This window comes from Antechinus flavipes, chromosome 4, assembly GCF_016432865.1.
Source record: "Antechinus flavipes isolate AdamAnt ecotype Samford, QLD, Australia chromosome 4, AdamAnt_v2, whole genome shotgun sequence".
In the NCBI taxonomy this organism is placed as follows: domain Eukaryota; kingdom Metazoa; phylum Chordata; class Mammalia; order Dasyuromorphia; family Dasyuridae; genus Antechinus; species Antechinus flavipes.
This window is the reverse complement of record NC_067401.1, coordinates 365,354,352-365,370,183: the sequence shown is the minus strand read 5'-3', so window position 1 is coordinate 365,370,183 and position 15,832 is coordinate 365,354,352. Positions and strand designations below refer to the sequence as shown.

At 31.2% G+C, this 15,832-nt stretch overlaps 1 protein-coding gene across 1 annotated transcript in view; it reads right to left on the bottom strand.

The window, feature by feature from the left end:
* RAB3GAP2 (RAB3 GTPase activating non-catalytic protein subunit 2) overlaps positions 1-15,832 on the bottom strand; it is a 126,654-nt gene that overhangs the window by 28,584 nt on the left and 82,238 nt on the right. Inside the window, exons 20-24 of the mRNA XM_051998255.1 lie at positions 9,534-9,747; positions 8,599-8,696; positions 5,726-5,831; positions 4,210-4,370; positions 2,499-2,727 (exon numbers count right to left, since the gene is read on the bottom strand). Coding sequence (XP_051854215.1) covers positions 2,499-2,727; positions 4,210-4,370; positions 5,726-5,831; positions 8,599-8,696; positions 9,534-9,747 — 808 coding nt within the window. The remainder of the gene's footprint in view (positions 1-2,498; positions 2,728-4,209; positions 4,371-5,725; positions 5,832-8,598; positions 8,697-9,533; positions 9,748-15,832) is intronic.

Here is a 15,832-nt window from a genome sequence, read left to right as displayed (position 1 = left end):
AAGCTGGAAAAAAAATTTTATAGCCAGTGCTTCTGATAAAGGCCTCATTTCTAAAATATATAAAGAACTGTGCCAAATTTATAAGAATACATACCATCCCCCCAATTGATAAATGGTCAAAGGATTTGAACAGAAATTTTCAGATAATGAAATTAAAAGCATTTATAGTCACATGAAAAAATGCTCTAAATTGTTATTGATTAGAGAAATGAAAATTAAAGCAACTCTTAAGTATCACCTCATACCTTGTAGATTGGCTAAGATGATGGGAAAAGATGATAAAATGTTGGAGGGGACGTGGCAAAACTGGGACACTAATGCATTGTTGGTAGAGTTGTGAACTGATCCAACCATTCTGAAGAGCAATTTGGAACTCTGACCAAAGGGCTACAAATTGGACATACCCTTTGACCCAGTAGTGCTGTATCCCAAGGAAATCATAAAGGAAGGAAAAGGACCCGCATGTGCAAAAATGTTTGTATCAGCTCCCTTTGTGATAGCAAAGAATTGGAAAATGAGTAGATACCTATCAGTTGGGGAATGACTAAATAAGTTATAGTATATGAAAATAATAGAATTTTAGAAAAGTCTGGAAAGATTTACATGAACTGACGCTGAGCAAAACAAGTAGAACCAGGAATACATTGTACACAGTAACAGCAAAAATGTGTGATGATCAATTATGAAAGACTTGCTTCTTCTCAGCGGCTCAGTAATCCAAGGCAATCCAAGTAAACTTTGAATAGAAAATGCCATTTGCATCCAGAAAGAACTATGGAAACTGAGTGTAAACTAACACATGATATGTTCACTTTTTTTGTTTTGTTTTTTCTCTTGTGGTTTTTTCTTCTGCTCTGATTTTTCTCTCCCAACCTGATTCATAAAGAAATGTCTATTTTAAAAAATTAATATATATGTGTAACCACAAGAAAAACAATTAATATGAAGGAGTCCTTGGAGGAAAGATAGGTTAAATAATGGGTAGCAGGTAAAAGTTAACAGAAGAATGAGGAGAGATAGGAAATTAAGAGATACATATAAAGATAATAACAAAGATCAGGAGTAGAATTTATTAGGTTATAAAAAAGCAGAGGTAATAATCACTGATCCTAAAGTTAAATAGATTTAATCAAAAAAGATTAGGAGGAAAACTAAACTATGTCAGCCATATTAATCAATATTGTTTTAGGCTATTTAAAATAACAAGACAGTATAAGGTTAGAACATTATTGTCGTATAGGAAATGATGTTGATGGATTTAGAAAAATATGGAAAGACTTAAGACTTTTGAAGGAAGAAAGTTTCAGAGAAACAGAGGACAAACAAGCATAGTACAGGCTTACATAGATGCATATGTGTATGTGTGTATATATATATATATTATATATATATATATATATATATATTATATATATATATATATACATACACACACACACACATCTATATTTGCCTATAGGCATGGATAAATAAAATTACATTTATTTGTAGCCTTTTCAGGGGAGGGGAAGGAGAAAAAAGGAAAGAAGAAAAAAGTAAACCATGCATAGCAAAAAATAAAGAAAAACAAGCAAGATCAGAAAGATGGACAGCTCTGAACACAAAGTGTAGTATTTATTATATAAAAAACTTTTTTTTTCTTTTTCCTGAGGCAATTGAGGTTAAATGACTTGCCCAAGGCACACAGGTAGAAAGGGTTAAGTATCTGAGATCACATTTGAACTCAGGTCCTCCTGACTTCAGGGCTGGTTCTCTATCCACTGTATATAGGCTTTCTTGAAATGGAAATTTATTGTTTTATATTTTGAATCCTCTCCTATGTTCTGCTGTGTACATGGCAAAGTTTTTCGTTTTCTTTTTCTATTTTGTATCTAGGCTGGGGGGAAAAAAAACCTCAGATGCTATGCCCATCTAATGGAAAACTGTTAAACAAAGATATTATTGCATCATAATAAACAATGAATATAAATAATCCAAAGGAAGCAGAGAATTAATTTAATTAAATGAACTGATGCAGAATGAAGTAAGAAGAAGCAAGAAAACAAAATACACAGTGAATAATGATATAAATGGAAAGACTGAACTGTGGCATAATTATGTTAACATCAAGCTTAATTTCAAAAGAGAAATACAGGAATGTACCTTCCTCTCTTCTTTTCAGGGGTGGGAGCTTATGGACATGAAAAATTGTATATATTACAAAACTTTGTTGATTTACTGGTTAACTATTCTGAACTCTTTTCCCTCCCTCTTTTTAACTAGAGGAAAAGAAAAGCTATAATTGGAAATGAAGTTGATGTAAAGAAAAAATTTCAACAAAATTTTTAATGAAATGCTAGAAAAAGAAATTAAGATAACTATAAATAGATATATAAAAAGGATATAATATCTCTATAGACATATATATATATCTCCTTGTACATTTGTTTCTGTGTATAGTTAAAATATGATGTAAAAAATTAGATTGAGAAATTTAAATTAATTCCAATTTAATTTACCTTTTCCTCCTTCTAGTAATTTCTTAACAGAAAGACTGATAAGTGGTTCAGTCTGCAAAGAAGATAGTTTGGAGCTTGGAATTTTCATTTTACTGTGAAGTAAAGTCTGAAGTATAAGGCAGTCTTCCAATTGCTTTAAGAGAAGTTTCCAGTATTCAGTATCAAGGGAGAGAGCCTCCCAGGAATCAGTAAGTCCTTCTGGGTCAGTACCTGCAATTGTTTGGGAAAACTAATAGAAAATAGACTGATTACAATCTCTCATCACTCTAAATCATCACTCTAAAAAAATTTCATATAAAAACTGCTTGATAATAATTATAATGTAAAACTTATAGCATCAAAGAAATGATATGCAAATCATTTGCAAACAATCCAATTTTCCACACCTTAGTATGATCTTTGGGGAACTGTTCCCAAAGGCATACAATTAGAGCCTTAATCTCCTTACTTTTATCAACTATTCCTATTTCCATTTCATGTTAACTGGATCACTTTCTTCCCTTTTAAGATTATGTAATTGTACAGCAGCAGAAAATGGCTACTTTTTAACTTAAGAAGCATATAATTTTCAAAACTGCTAAGGCTGCAAAAATTGTGTGCAACATTTAGGTTACCTAAGAAATTAAATTCAGGTAAAATTACCTTCTTTTCGAATCATAAATATAACAGAATCTCTTTTTTAAAAATCCCATTTTTCTTAGGCATGTGAGAGGAAAAAGAATAGTTTTTACTAGGTTTATTTTACTTTTGTAATTTCATTTTTTAAAAAAAGCACTATTAAACTGGAGAGGTGGGACTGAAAGGGCAAGTTGGAAGCTTAGGAAAAGAGTGGAATAAAGTTCAGATATCTGAAATGAGACTTACTTTAATGTTATCAATTCAACTAAGCTATATTTGAAAAGGTTTTTCAGTTTATGAAAAAACTTTTTAATCAGTGCAAGTCAGACTGATTATGCTTATTTCTGAAGAACTTTTGGTAGTTCCAAGTAGTTTCAACTTACTGATTATATTTGGAAAATGTTACATATTTTATTTATTAATATGAAACTCTGTATAAAAGTATGGGACTAACAAGGTTTAATATTAACATCTTCAAATCTATTTTAGCTACTTTTTACCACTTGTTTTGTTGACACAAATGGAAGGATTGGATTTCAACAATCCATGACTTTAAAAATTTGATATTTCTTAACTGAATTTATAATCACTAAAATCTAAGATAGTCCCTAACTTTCATAACTTCTCTATTTATGGACAAGAAATAGACCCCCCCAGTGACAAGCCAATGGAAACTCATTTTTGTAACTCAAAATTAAAGATAAAATAATATTTGTTGATATTTAAGAAAAAACCACTGAACTTCAGACCCTGGAAGAACTTTTGAGAATCTTCAGTGAGAATCAGGAAAGTGAAGCCCTATGAAGTTAAGTTACTGACCCAAGGGGACCGATTTTTAGGACTAGAAACAGGTTTTCTGACTCCTAGGTGAAAGTTATTACTCATTTTTAAATAATGTGTGAATATTATCTAACTAAGAAAACTGAGATCATTATTTCATAATCAAATATTTGCAGATTTTCAATCAATACCACCAGATATACATTTCAAATAATTTTAAAGCTTTACCCATGGGGCAAGTCACAAAGAAATAGAAATGTTCTACTGGAAAAAGACATTGCCAAAGATTTATGAAGCATCTTTGCTGACTTACTTTTTTCTCAGCTATATTATCAGATATTTGTGCTGCAACAGAATGCCCAACATGTGCAGATAACAAGGCAGCTGCATTGTTCTCAGACTGTATACAAGCCATGCGCATTTGTTGCCACCAAGGCGATACAGACTGTGAATCCCATGATTCATCTATAGCAACTGCAAAGGAGAAAAAGTCCATTTGTTTGCTGTAATTAAATTGTGTTAAGCACTAACCCTGAAAACAAAATTCATACTGACACATCTGTGTGTACACATGTAAAAAGAGAAGTCAGAGCTGAACTTTTCTTGACATTGACTCATTTTATATAAATGTCTTTTGCAGTTTTATGCTTCTTAAAATAAATTTGAATTACCACTGATAAGTACACATAATCTGATATACAAGAATACAGAAAAAAAGAATTTAAAAGTCTAGAAACTCTTATTATTAGGCTTAGAACAAAAGATATATCTTTGATCAAGCATTAGCCACCTAAACATGTCTGTGTTTCCCTGAGCTCTTTTCAACACAGTTTCTGTATATTTAACATAAATGCACTTTTTTGGTTTTCTTTAATTAGATCAAACTGCAGTCAGGATGTATACTATTCATTTAAAGATTTTTTTTCTTCAATCTGCTTAATTTCATAAGTCTTTTTATATTAAAAATTTTTTTTAATATTTACAATTTCTTGGATCAGAATAACATTACATAGCATTAACATATCATCATTTTTTTCAGTCATTCTCAATTGTCAGATACCTAGTTTGTTCCTAGGATTCTGTCATTCCAAATAATGGCAATAGTTCTCTAGCTAGGTCTTTTTTTTCCCTATTAAAATTTTTCTTTGAGTATTAAAACTATTTTAGTAATGAATGCAATGAGTATCAACATTTTTGGTAACTCACTGTATAACTCCATGTTCTTTCCCAAAAATATTAAAAGCTTTTTTTTCAAATTTCAATCATACTATTCTTGATAAATACAAAAACAGTGTGTGTGTATGTATATGTGTGTATATATATATATATATACACACACATATACATACACACACACATACACTTTATGATGTTTCCTAAAAATGTTTTAAGTTCAATTTTATAAATTAAATCATATTTTAAGGAATCCTAAATAATTAGCAAAACAAAAAGCTATATTCTTAGTGTCTTCCAAACAAGTTAGTACTAACCTGACCCTGATTAGGACATTTCAGAAGCTCTGCAGCTACTTATATAGTTCAAGTATAACAAATTACAGAAGAGCAACTAGTATAACAAGAAGCATATATGTAAAAGCATTTTTCTTGCATTTTTTAAAAAAGGAATTATATGTATGTATGTATGTTTTGGCTGAGACAAGTGGGGTTAAGTGACTTTCTCAGGGTCATATAGCTAGGAAATATTAAGTGTTTAGGGTCATATTTGAACTCAGGTCCTCCTGATTTCAGGGCTAATACATTATCTAGCTACTCCTAAAAGGAATAATCTTTGAGAATTATGAATCTATATGCATTTTTAAAGTAACTTACCTTTCATCTTGCTCAGAAGAGAAAGCATAGTGTGAAGACAGCAAACAGACTGTGGCTTATCAAGAATATCCTTTTCTTTAGAGAGCCAAACATTCAGGAGTAGAGACTAAAATTAAACATTTTTTAAAGTTGTTCATTCTAAAGCAAACTGGTTTCAAAACAATTTTGCATGCACTAGACATACTATATATATATATATCTTTGGAAAAATCTTGCATTTTTGTCAATATGCTCAATCCTTTTAAGGCATTTTTATGTATTGACTGCCTACATTGTGGGACTTAAGGGTCTTTATTAAGCTCCTGCCTACTTAAATATCTTCTTTTTCTTCCTTTAAAGTATCTGAAATTATCTCAGATTGAAGCATTGTTTCCAAATATTCATATTAAAATATAGATTATGTGTAAGAAGTATAACATTAACATAGTTTAAATTTAACTTAATTAGCTTAACTAATTTTTACTTAGTAGAGAAAGGAAGTCCATAATCAGACAGTTTTGTTGGATAAAAGAAAAGTCTCACTAAAGAAGTAGGGAATGTGGGAGGGGTTATTAAAGTTTACTTTACATATATCCCAATTCTGCCTAGGGTTAGCCTGAAAAAAAAACAAAAAAAACTATCATAATACTTCTCTACTTTCCCATAAATGCTCTTACTATTCAATCACAAAAAGATCTTTTGAGCAAAAACACTGCATCAACATTTATGTGCTTGTATGGCAGCCATCAATCTTACAATCTTAAATTTGACCCATTCTGAGCTAATAACATCTATGATTTATGAAATTTGCTCAGAGTAAAACTTGGAGTTTACAAAGAGCTTAGTAGCACAAGATTATATGGATGTACTTGAGGATTAACTACAGTAAAATATTTTCATCACCAACAACAATGTTGTAGTGAACTATAGCTTAAAGATGTAAAGTAAAAGGTGATTAAGGATAGGGATTAGATAAGTTTAAATATGCTTCAACTTTAAAAATTTTCAAAAATTAATAAACTTCAAAATTCCACTTAGGATCTTTTATAAATCCCATTTTATAAATTCTAACCATTCTCAAAATGTATGCTGTTATTTTAATTTTTACATTCTTATCATTAGGCTAAAAAACAAACACAAAAACCCAACCCTCCAATACATAGAACAGACATTTCAATTATCAACTACAAATATTTTTGTCACAGTCAAATCACAAGGAAAGTAGAATTTATTCTTTTTGGACACAATGCTAAGTTTCTATTAGCTACATTTAGATATCTTTTAATTTCAGGACATATAAATCAATGTTTATTTTTATGTGATTGTATCAGTGTAGGAATTGAGTGAACCCCATTGACTTTATCTTGTGATTCAATTCTGAAGCTAGGTCAATTTCCTTTCTGTTCAGTTATGGGTTTATTCCAATTTCTGTCTTCTGAGAAAATTTTGTTTATTTTAATCTAGTCCTGAGTGGCTGGAAAACTGGACCACTTCTGTTGCTTACATACCTTCAACTAAAGTGTTAAGTTATTTTGATCAGAAACCCAGTCAGACACAAAGAGTTTTCTCAAAATTACATGGTGTGTATATGTGTGTGTTTGTGTATCTCTGAAGCAATTCACATATAACATCCTATAACTAGCTTTATATTGATCAATCAGTTACTGTTTCCTTTTTTCTTTATTTGAATACAAACACTATGGTAGGACTGGTCTTTTTATGATGTCAGGAAATTGTACTTGTTTACTACTCCCCTCCCAACTTGGAATCCCCCTCTAATCTTTCCTTTAATTAGAAATCAGATTACCTTATCATGTATACTTATTTATATCCACTAATTCTTTTAATACATAAAAATATGTACCCCCATGTTAGGGATACAGTGCCAAGCTGAGAAGGCATGATCCTGATTTATTATGCAATTGGCATGCACTGCTTAATAAATCAAAATGCTTAGGTCTCAAACCTTTGTTTCCTCAATTTATTTGTCATACCAAGTCCCCAGAACTGGTTTTGGTACCAGGTAGTATTTCTCACAATAGGGATTATAATAAGATCATTAATACTAATGTATTTAAATTTTCACACAATGGGGTTTTACTTTTTATCCTTGGTGCTTTGTGGTTTATTTTGGCATTGGGAAATTTAACATAAGAATATGTTATTTTTTCATTAAAGGTGAACTACAGGATGATTACCAAAAAGAAATATGTATTCTGTGCCTTAAAAAGGCCAAGCAGATCATGTTTTACAAATCTAATTAATGAATTTTATATTAAAATTTTCTTAGTAATTTAAATGCTATTATAATCAATGTGATACAAATTAAGGAAAAAGAAAAATAGTTTAGAAGGACTAAAAGTTTAATAAAAAAATCAAGAACCTCAAACTAAGCAACCAATAAGCTGACAATGTTATAATGCCAAAGCCATCTCCCCAAATGAAAAAAGAAACAAGAAAATAAATCATAATATGCTATGCTTCTCCTATAAATATCCTTCCAAAAATCACAGATTTTCATGTTCCATGTTTTAATTTTATATAGATTGCTTTTTAAGATTTTATAAGAATCAATTTAATAGTTTTTATTCTGATATAGTATAAATTACGTAGTATTCTCCATTAAAGTTTGCTATTTCTATGCTTATCCAATTTCAACTTTATTTTACATTTGTTGAAGCCTATGAGAAAACTTGTATAGAACAGAAAAAAACATAACTTTATATGATTAATTAAATCTGGCAATTAACACACTACCTGAATTATTTGGAAAGTTTTCATCTACTTTTTATGACATTTCTATAAGGATAATCATTTGCTACAAGCAAATGCTGAAAGCCTGAAGATTCTTCTAAACAAAAAAAGTATGCAATAATGAAAAATTAGTACTTTACCAATAAAAGCTGTGGGCTAAATCCAGCAGATTCCAAAGTATGACACATATCTTCTGTGGAGTTTTCTCCATGCAAGCACTTCCAAAAAAAGAAGCTGCCTAGTGAAAAAAAATTCAAATATGAATTCGAATAAAAATTCAAAAACTCTAACAATCTTAAATCTATGACATTCTCAATTGGAATTAATTTTGATTAAAAAAAAAAGTTTTTTATATGAAAATCAAATCTAAGAGGAAAATAAAGGTAAATTTTATAGTTCTAAATGTGACATTTTTGGAATTACTAAGATATATAATTTATTTGAAGCAAAACTTGAAGAAACAGCAATTAGCTGTTTAGCTATTAGCAATTAGCAACTAGCAAAGTACTGTTTCACACTATCTAAGATACTGCTTTATAAAGACTAAACATTCAATAAATATAGGTGACATAAAACATAGGAAACACAACAATAAAAATGAATGACAGAGTAAGTAGAAAGAGGGTCACTGAATCAGGATTCAAGTCCCACCTCAAACATATACTAGGGCTGAATGGCCTAAATAATTACTTACTCTTTCTCTCAGGGCACCTCTACAAGGCAAAGTTACAGAAGAGGGGGTTGATGTATTATGAGTGAAGGAATTTTTCATCCCAGGAGTACCCTACTCTGATAAAATCTAAGGTCTGGCTCCCCAACATCATAACAACTACTATTCTGACAGTTATATATAACTTTCAAATTTTCAAAGTGCCTTATATACATCATTTGTCTTTAGCCTCATAACAAACTTGTAGATGGGTGTTAAGAGATATTTTTAGCTCTACTTCACAAAAGGACACTAAGGTTCAGTGTGTCTGAGGGACTCACCAAGGACCAGCATGGGTCCTGTGAGTTTCATTACCATATATACCTCAGATGGAGTGGGCAGAGAAAGGAAGAATGTACGACCTACCTAAAGCCACATATTCTAATTCACTTATCTTCTTTACACTGATCATATCTTTCTCATATTCTAAATATTCCAGGAATGTTGTCACAGGCAAAACACCGTCTTTATCATCGGCAAATCGGACAGTGGTCTTGGTATTTTCTTGTTTATAGTTCTCCAATAATGCCTGAAGCTTAACCAGTTCTTTTTCATCAAGCCTCAACAACACAGCCAGTTCCTAAAAGACAAAAAATACAAAACCATGATTCTTCCACAATATGTCTAAAAATATGCCTTATCAAGTCCCTTTAAATGGGATTGAAAGACTTTTGTATTAAATTAGAGGCAAAAAAATTTGTTTATTGATAAAAAGACATTATGTATTTATGGAGACATCATGTGATAACAATGCAATAATCGTGGAATAAAAAATTTAACTATTTTTGTAAAACCACTAAAATAACATCAATGAAAAATTTATAATTCTGAGTACTAAATACCTAAGTATGACTGAAAATGGAACATTCTAAAATGTCATACAATATAAAATATAAAACAATAATTTGGTCTAATTTTACTATATTCAGCAGGAAAATCAGATAGCAAAAAGAACCTCAAATATTTCAAGAGATCATAGGTATACCATAAATCTTGGAATCCACATTATATATTAGCAGAATTAAAAAGATTTCTTAATAATAATACAAATAGACTTGGAAAGAATTTTAAAGGTTTTTCTGTCCAAATCCTGTTCAAAGCATTCATCATATGTATATCTCCTACAATTATGTCAATTTCTGCTGAATCCCCTCCAATATAAAGGAGACCACTATTTTCTGAGGCTGCCCATTTTATTTTGTGATAGTTTTCTAATTGTTAGGAAGACATTCTTCCTTATATTAAACTAATATCTGCTTTCTTGGTAACTTTTACTCATTGGCCTAGTTCTTCCCACTGGTAACAGAGAATAATCCCCCCCCCCCCAATTGGCAGTACTTTAAACATTTGAAGACAACTAACATGTCTTTAACTTTTCTTTACATTAAATTTTACCAGTTCTTTAAAATATTTCTGTTATTAAGTAATTTTCAGTTCTTTTGCTATTCAGGTTTTTCCCAAATTAGTGAAATAGACCTGCATGGGGAAGAGACCGCTGCTGAAGTCTTACTCTGATGACTAATCATGATACAGGGATGACTAAATTTTTCAAAGTTATTCCAGCAGAATATAAATTAGTAAGTCCAACTAGACTGAAAAAGCTTTAGAGACTCAGTAAGATACTATGAGTCTGCTTACTAAGGACCAGCTTAGGTAAATTTGAAAAAGAAGTTCACCAAGTTAGCAATTTAATAATGAAATTTTTAACTACAACAACTCTAAAAGATAGATTAGCCAGCCACAAACGAGTAGCAACTGGCATTGATTGAAGGGAGTAATCATACTGAAAATATTGGACATTTGAAGAACTACAGCAAGTAAAGATTAAGCTAAATGATAACTTGTACGTATTATTCCTATACATAAACTATAGATGTTATTAAGGGACTATGAACTCTAATTTGAAATATATAAGATCTCTAGAGTTTGCAATAATTTGCAGCAACACATACACATACATACACAAACACAATTCTGGAGTAGAAGAAACCTAAGAATTAACTTCAGCCTAACTTATTTTATAACCAAAGAAACTGTGTTAACAGAAACGAAAAGAAATGGAAATAGAAGGAAAATTACAGTTCAAGAATCATTGAAATACACTAAACTTGACAGACACTTGACAAAATTCTACATAACAATCTATATGGAAAAATTAAACTCGAACATTTTTTTCTTTAATTATAGTTTTTTATTTATAAGATATATGCATGAGTAATTTTTCAGCATTGACAATTGCAAAACCTTTTTTTCCAATTTTTCCCCTCCTTCCCCCCGACTTCCTCCTCCAGATGGCAGGTAGACTAATACATGTTAAATATGTTAAAGTATATGTTAAATACAATATATGTATACATATCATAGTTATTTTGCTGCATAAGAAGAATCTGACTTTGAAATAATGTCCACTTAACCTGTGAAGGAAATCAAAAATGCTGACGGACAAAAGTAGAGGGATTGGAAATGCTATGTAGTGTTAAACTCAAATTTTTATAAATATTATTTATTATCTGAAAAACAAATTTATTATGTATAAATCATTAAGATAAATCTTAAAATTAAACAACTTACGTTATTTTTCTTATCTCGTTTTAGAGGCAACTTTCATTTGTGTGTGTGTATATATATATATATATATATGCGCATATATGTATATATATATATATATATATATTTCTTTTTTCTAAGGCAATTGGAGTTAAGTGACTTGCCCACGGTCACACAGCTAGAAGTATTGAGTGTCTGAGGTCAAATTTGAACTCAGGTCCTGCTGACTTCAAGGCCAGCACTCTATCCACTCTAGCTGCCTCCAGGCAACTTTTATTTTAAGGACGGATAAAAATGTAAAATGCTTTTAAACACTGATAGTAGTCAAAGTTATGTGCTATTTCCAACAAACAATAAAATACATTAGTGTAAATTAAAGAGATAAGGATGGCACTAAATTTCACTTTTATATATAATTAACAAAAAATGGTCTAGAACATGAAGGTATTCTTTATAAGATAGAAAAAATTTAACTAAAAAAAATTTTTTTTTTTAAAAGTTACCCACAGAAGATTCTGGGAAGATGCCAGATTACGACAGTAATTTTCAAGCTCTTCAAATTTCCCCACAAACAGAACAAATTTACACCTCAGGATAAACACAGAGTGATGAAACACAAAGATGACTTGTAGCAAAATTTGTCCCTCCTGGGACAAGAAGAAAGACCACACAGGCTGGGGATTAGCCAATGTGAAGTACAAACAACTCCAGCCTAGCTCTATAGAAACAACAAGTGGGGAGTCCTGGGGCTAGCTGGGTTTGGCTGGAGTATCAGCAGGAATCACAAAAACTTTCACCTCCAGGACACTGAGTGGAATCCTGTTTCTGAGTCCAGGAAAAGAAAGAAAATCTCTATTGATTAGGAAGGCCAGGCCCAAGTATAACTGTTGAGATATGGCCCTGAGTGAGAAGAAAGCAGCATACCCAATGAGTACAGAAGTGGGGCAGGGACGCTGCTGAAGGAACTTGTAGAAGGGGGAAGCTTTTGTTTTGGGGTTCCAAGTCAGAAGGGAGAGCTGAAGTGAAGTTAGAAGCATCATCTCCTACTACATGATTAGATGCTTACACTATTACTTCTCATTTAGACCAAAAAAAAAAAGAAAAGAAAGAAAGAAAAAAAAAGAAATAAAGGAAGAAAAAAAGAACCCAACCATAGAAACTTATTATGGGAATAGGGAAGACCTTGGTTCATCTCCAAAGGGCAGTGAAATTAAAATCTTCTACCACAAAGAGAATTTATATAAGAACTCAAAAAAATCTTTAAAAATCAAGCAGAGAGATTGAGGGGAAGCTAACAAACAAATAAATAAATAAACCCATCCAAGAAAAACAAGAAAATAATGAAAAATGGGCAGCTAGGTGGCACAGTGGATAGAGCACCAAGTCTGAAGTCAGGAGGACCTGAGTTCAAATCTGGCCTCAGACACTTAACTTCCTAGCTGTGTGACCCTGGTCACGTCACTTAACCCCAACTGCCCCTGCAAAAACCTAACAATTAAATAAATAAGTAATGGGGAAAAAATTAGTTAAGCAACTAGAAAAGGGTTTACAGAGAATTAAGGAAGAAAATAATTCTTTGAAAATTAAAATTAGGCAAGGAGAAGTTAGTGAAGCTATAACAGACCAAGAGATAACAAAACAAAATATAAAGAATAGGAAAAAAAAAAAAAAAGAATGTGAAATGCCTTATAAGAATAACAGAGAGTAGACAAATCTTTCAGCTCTTCCTGGCTTCCTTCAAATCAATACCAGATCAAGCTTCTGAACTGGTTTTGGAGTGATTAAACCCGCAAACATTTGGAGTATAACAAATTTCCAGCAGAAGATATTTTGGAAGACATTCAGAAAAAAAAAAAAAAAAAAAGGTCTATTTCAATTGGGCACAGGGGTAAAAGGGTAATGTGGGAAAAGGCAGCTGAAGGCAGGCACAGCACAGGAACTCAGGGTGGTATAGTGTCCATGAAAGAAAAATAAATGGACATTCAATGAATTTGCAGATTTTCAGGTCTTTCTTTCAACCAAACTAGAACTTAATAGAAAATTTAACATATAAAAGTCAATGTCAAAGGATCAATTTCAAGGATCTTTTTTTATTTTATTATTATTATTATTTTTTTTGCTGAAGCAATTGGAGTTAAGTGACTTGTCCAGGGTCACACAGCTAGGAGATATTAAGTATCTGAGGCCAGATTTGAACTCAGGTCCTCCTGACTTCAGGGCTGGTGCTCTATCTACTGTGCCATCTAGCTGCCCCAATTTCAAGGATCTTAATATGGATAAACTGTTTATGTATTTACATGGAATTGTTTACCACAAGTTTAATACTTACACCAGTAACTGAGTAGCTCAAAAGAAAGATTGGGGTAAAGTTGAGTATGATATGACTCTTTAAAAGGAAAACTATCTAAGAAAAGGTAAAAATAGTAATTATGTTATACAAATGAGGTGCAGAGGAAGAACAGACACAAAAGCATTAGAGAGGAGAGGAAGGTTCATAGTTCTGAAAGCCTACTCACATTGGTAATGAATTAAATAGGCAACACTACATATATACTATGAAGATTATAGCACCCTCCAGAATCTACAAAGAAATAAGGGAGAAGGATGGCCAAGGGGTGGGGGCAGGGGTTGGGAAGACAGGAATAGAATAAGGTGGAGATAATGGGACAAGGTGTGTAGATTAATGGGAAAGGGATAAAGTGGGAAGGGGAAAGACATAAGATAAGTGAAGATACAGAAGGGTGTTTAGATTAATAGGAGTGGAATAAGGTATGTAGATTAATGAGAATGTGATAAAGAGTAAAAAATGGGGGGAGAAAATAAAAAAGAAATCTATGCATAAGAGGAGATTAAATAATAGCAAGGCAAGTTAAAGAGAAGAAGTAAAGTAGAGGAGTTATGAGAGAGAAGAAATAAAAGAGATATACAAAAATGCTGTAACAAGGATCAAGAGTAGAATTTAAAAAAAAAAAGAGCTAGTAATCACTGATCTTAGACAAAGTCAAACTTTAAAAATTCAATCAAGAGAGAAATCTTACATTATATATCAGCCATATTTTTATTGTTTTAGGGTGCATGTTTATATATGTAAATGCATATGCATATATATGTGGGTATGTGTGTGTATATATATATATATATGTATATGTATATATATATATAGGATGTGTGTGTGTGTGTGTGTGTATGTATGTATGTGTGTATAAATATATCTATGCTTCACTGTAGCTTACTTGGGGGAGATGGAGGGAGATGAAAGGGGAAAAAAGAGTGCTCAGCAGCAAACAAAAGAATAACTAACAAGGAAGCAAAGAAAAGGTGGATACTCATGAAAATAAATTCTTTTATTATTATATATACTTTCTTGAAATGGAAATTTATCGTTATATATTTTGAATCCTGATGTTTTCTGTTGGGCACATGACAATGTTTTGCTTTGTTTTATAAAGAATTTTTTAAAAGATTAAAAAAACCCCACATTTTTTAAGAGTTCTAGGAAATGCGTATGTAGGCCCCTGGAAAAAGTTATAGATGATCACAGGCAAAAATAACATTGATGAAAAAGCATAAATAGATTGCATCTTATAGATAGAGGGACTAACTGTATTGATGAAATTACACATTCATTGAAGTATCAAAGCAAAGAATTATTTATTCCCTATAGAACCTGAAAAGTCAATTACTACAACAAGTAATCAATAAGTAATAGTTAATTTTTAAGAAATTTAGTTTTTCATTTTATGACAAGTATATATACACTTGTCATACACACACACACACACATACATACATAGTGAAGCATCTATGATATTTCTAGGTAAAAATGTAGAAACCACTGAAATATGATGATTCTTTTCCATACTATACATTATTGCTAGTATCAACACATAATTCAAGATAATGAAGAAATGGCCTTGCAATTTCTAATGACAGGCACTATGTATCAATAAAAATACTACAGCATTCAAGCAAAGAGCAAAACAAGTTCACCAGTGATATCAAAGATAAAAGATCAATGATTTAGTAGATGGTTTGTTTCTATGAAAGTGAGTTTCTCTTGTTCAGTAAGTCTCTTTTCCCTTTAAGAAAAGAGATATACTTCAAAACCAGGGTTGATT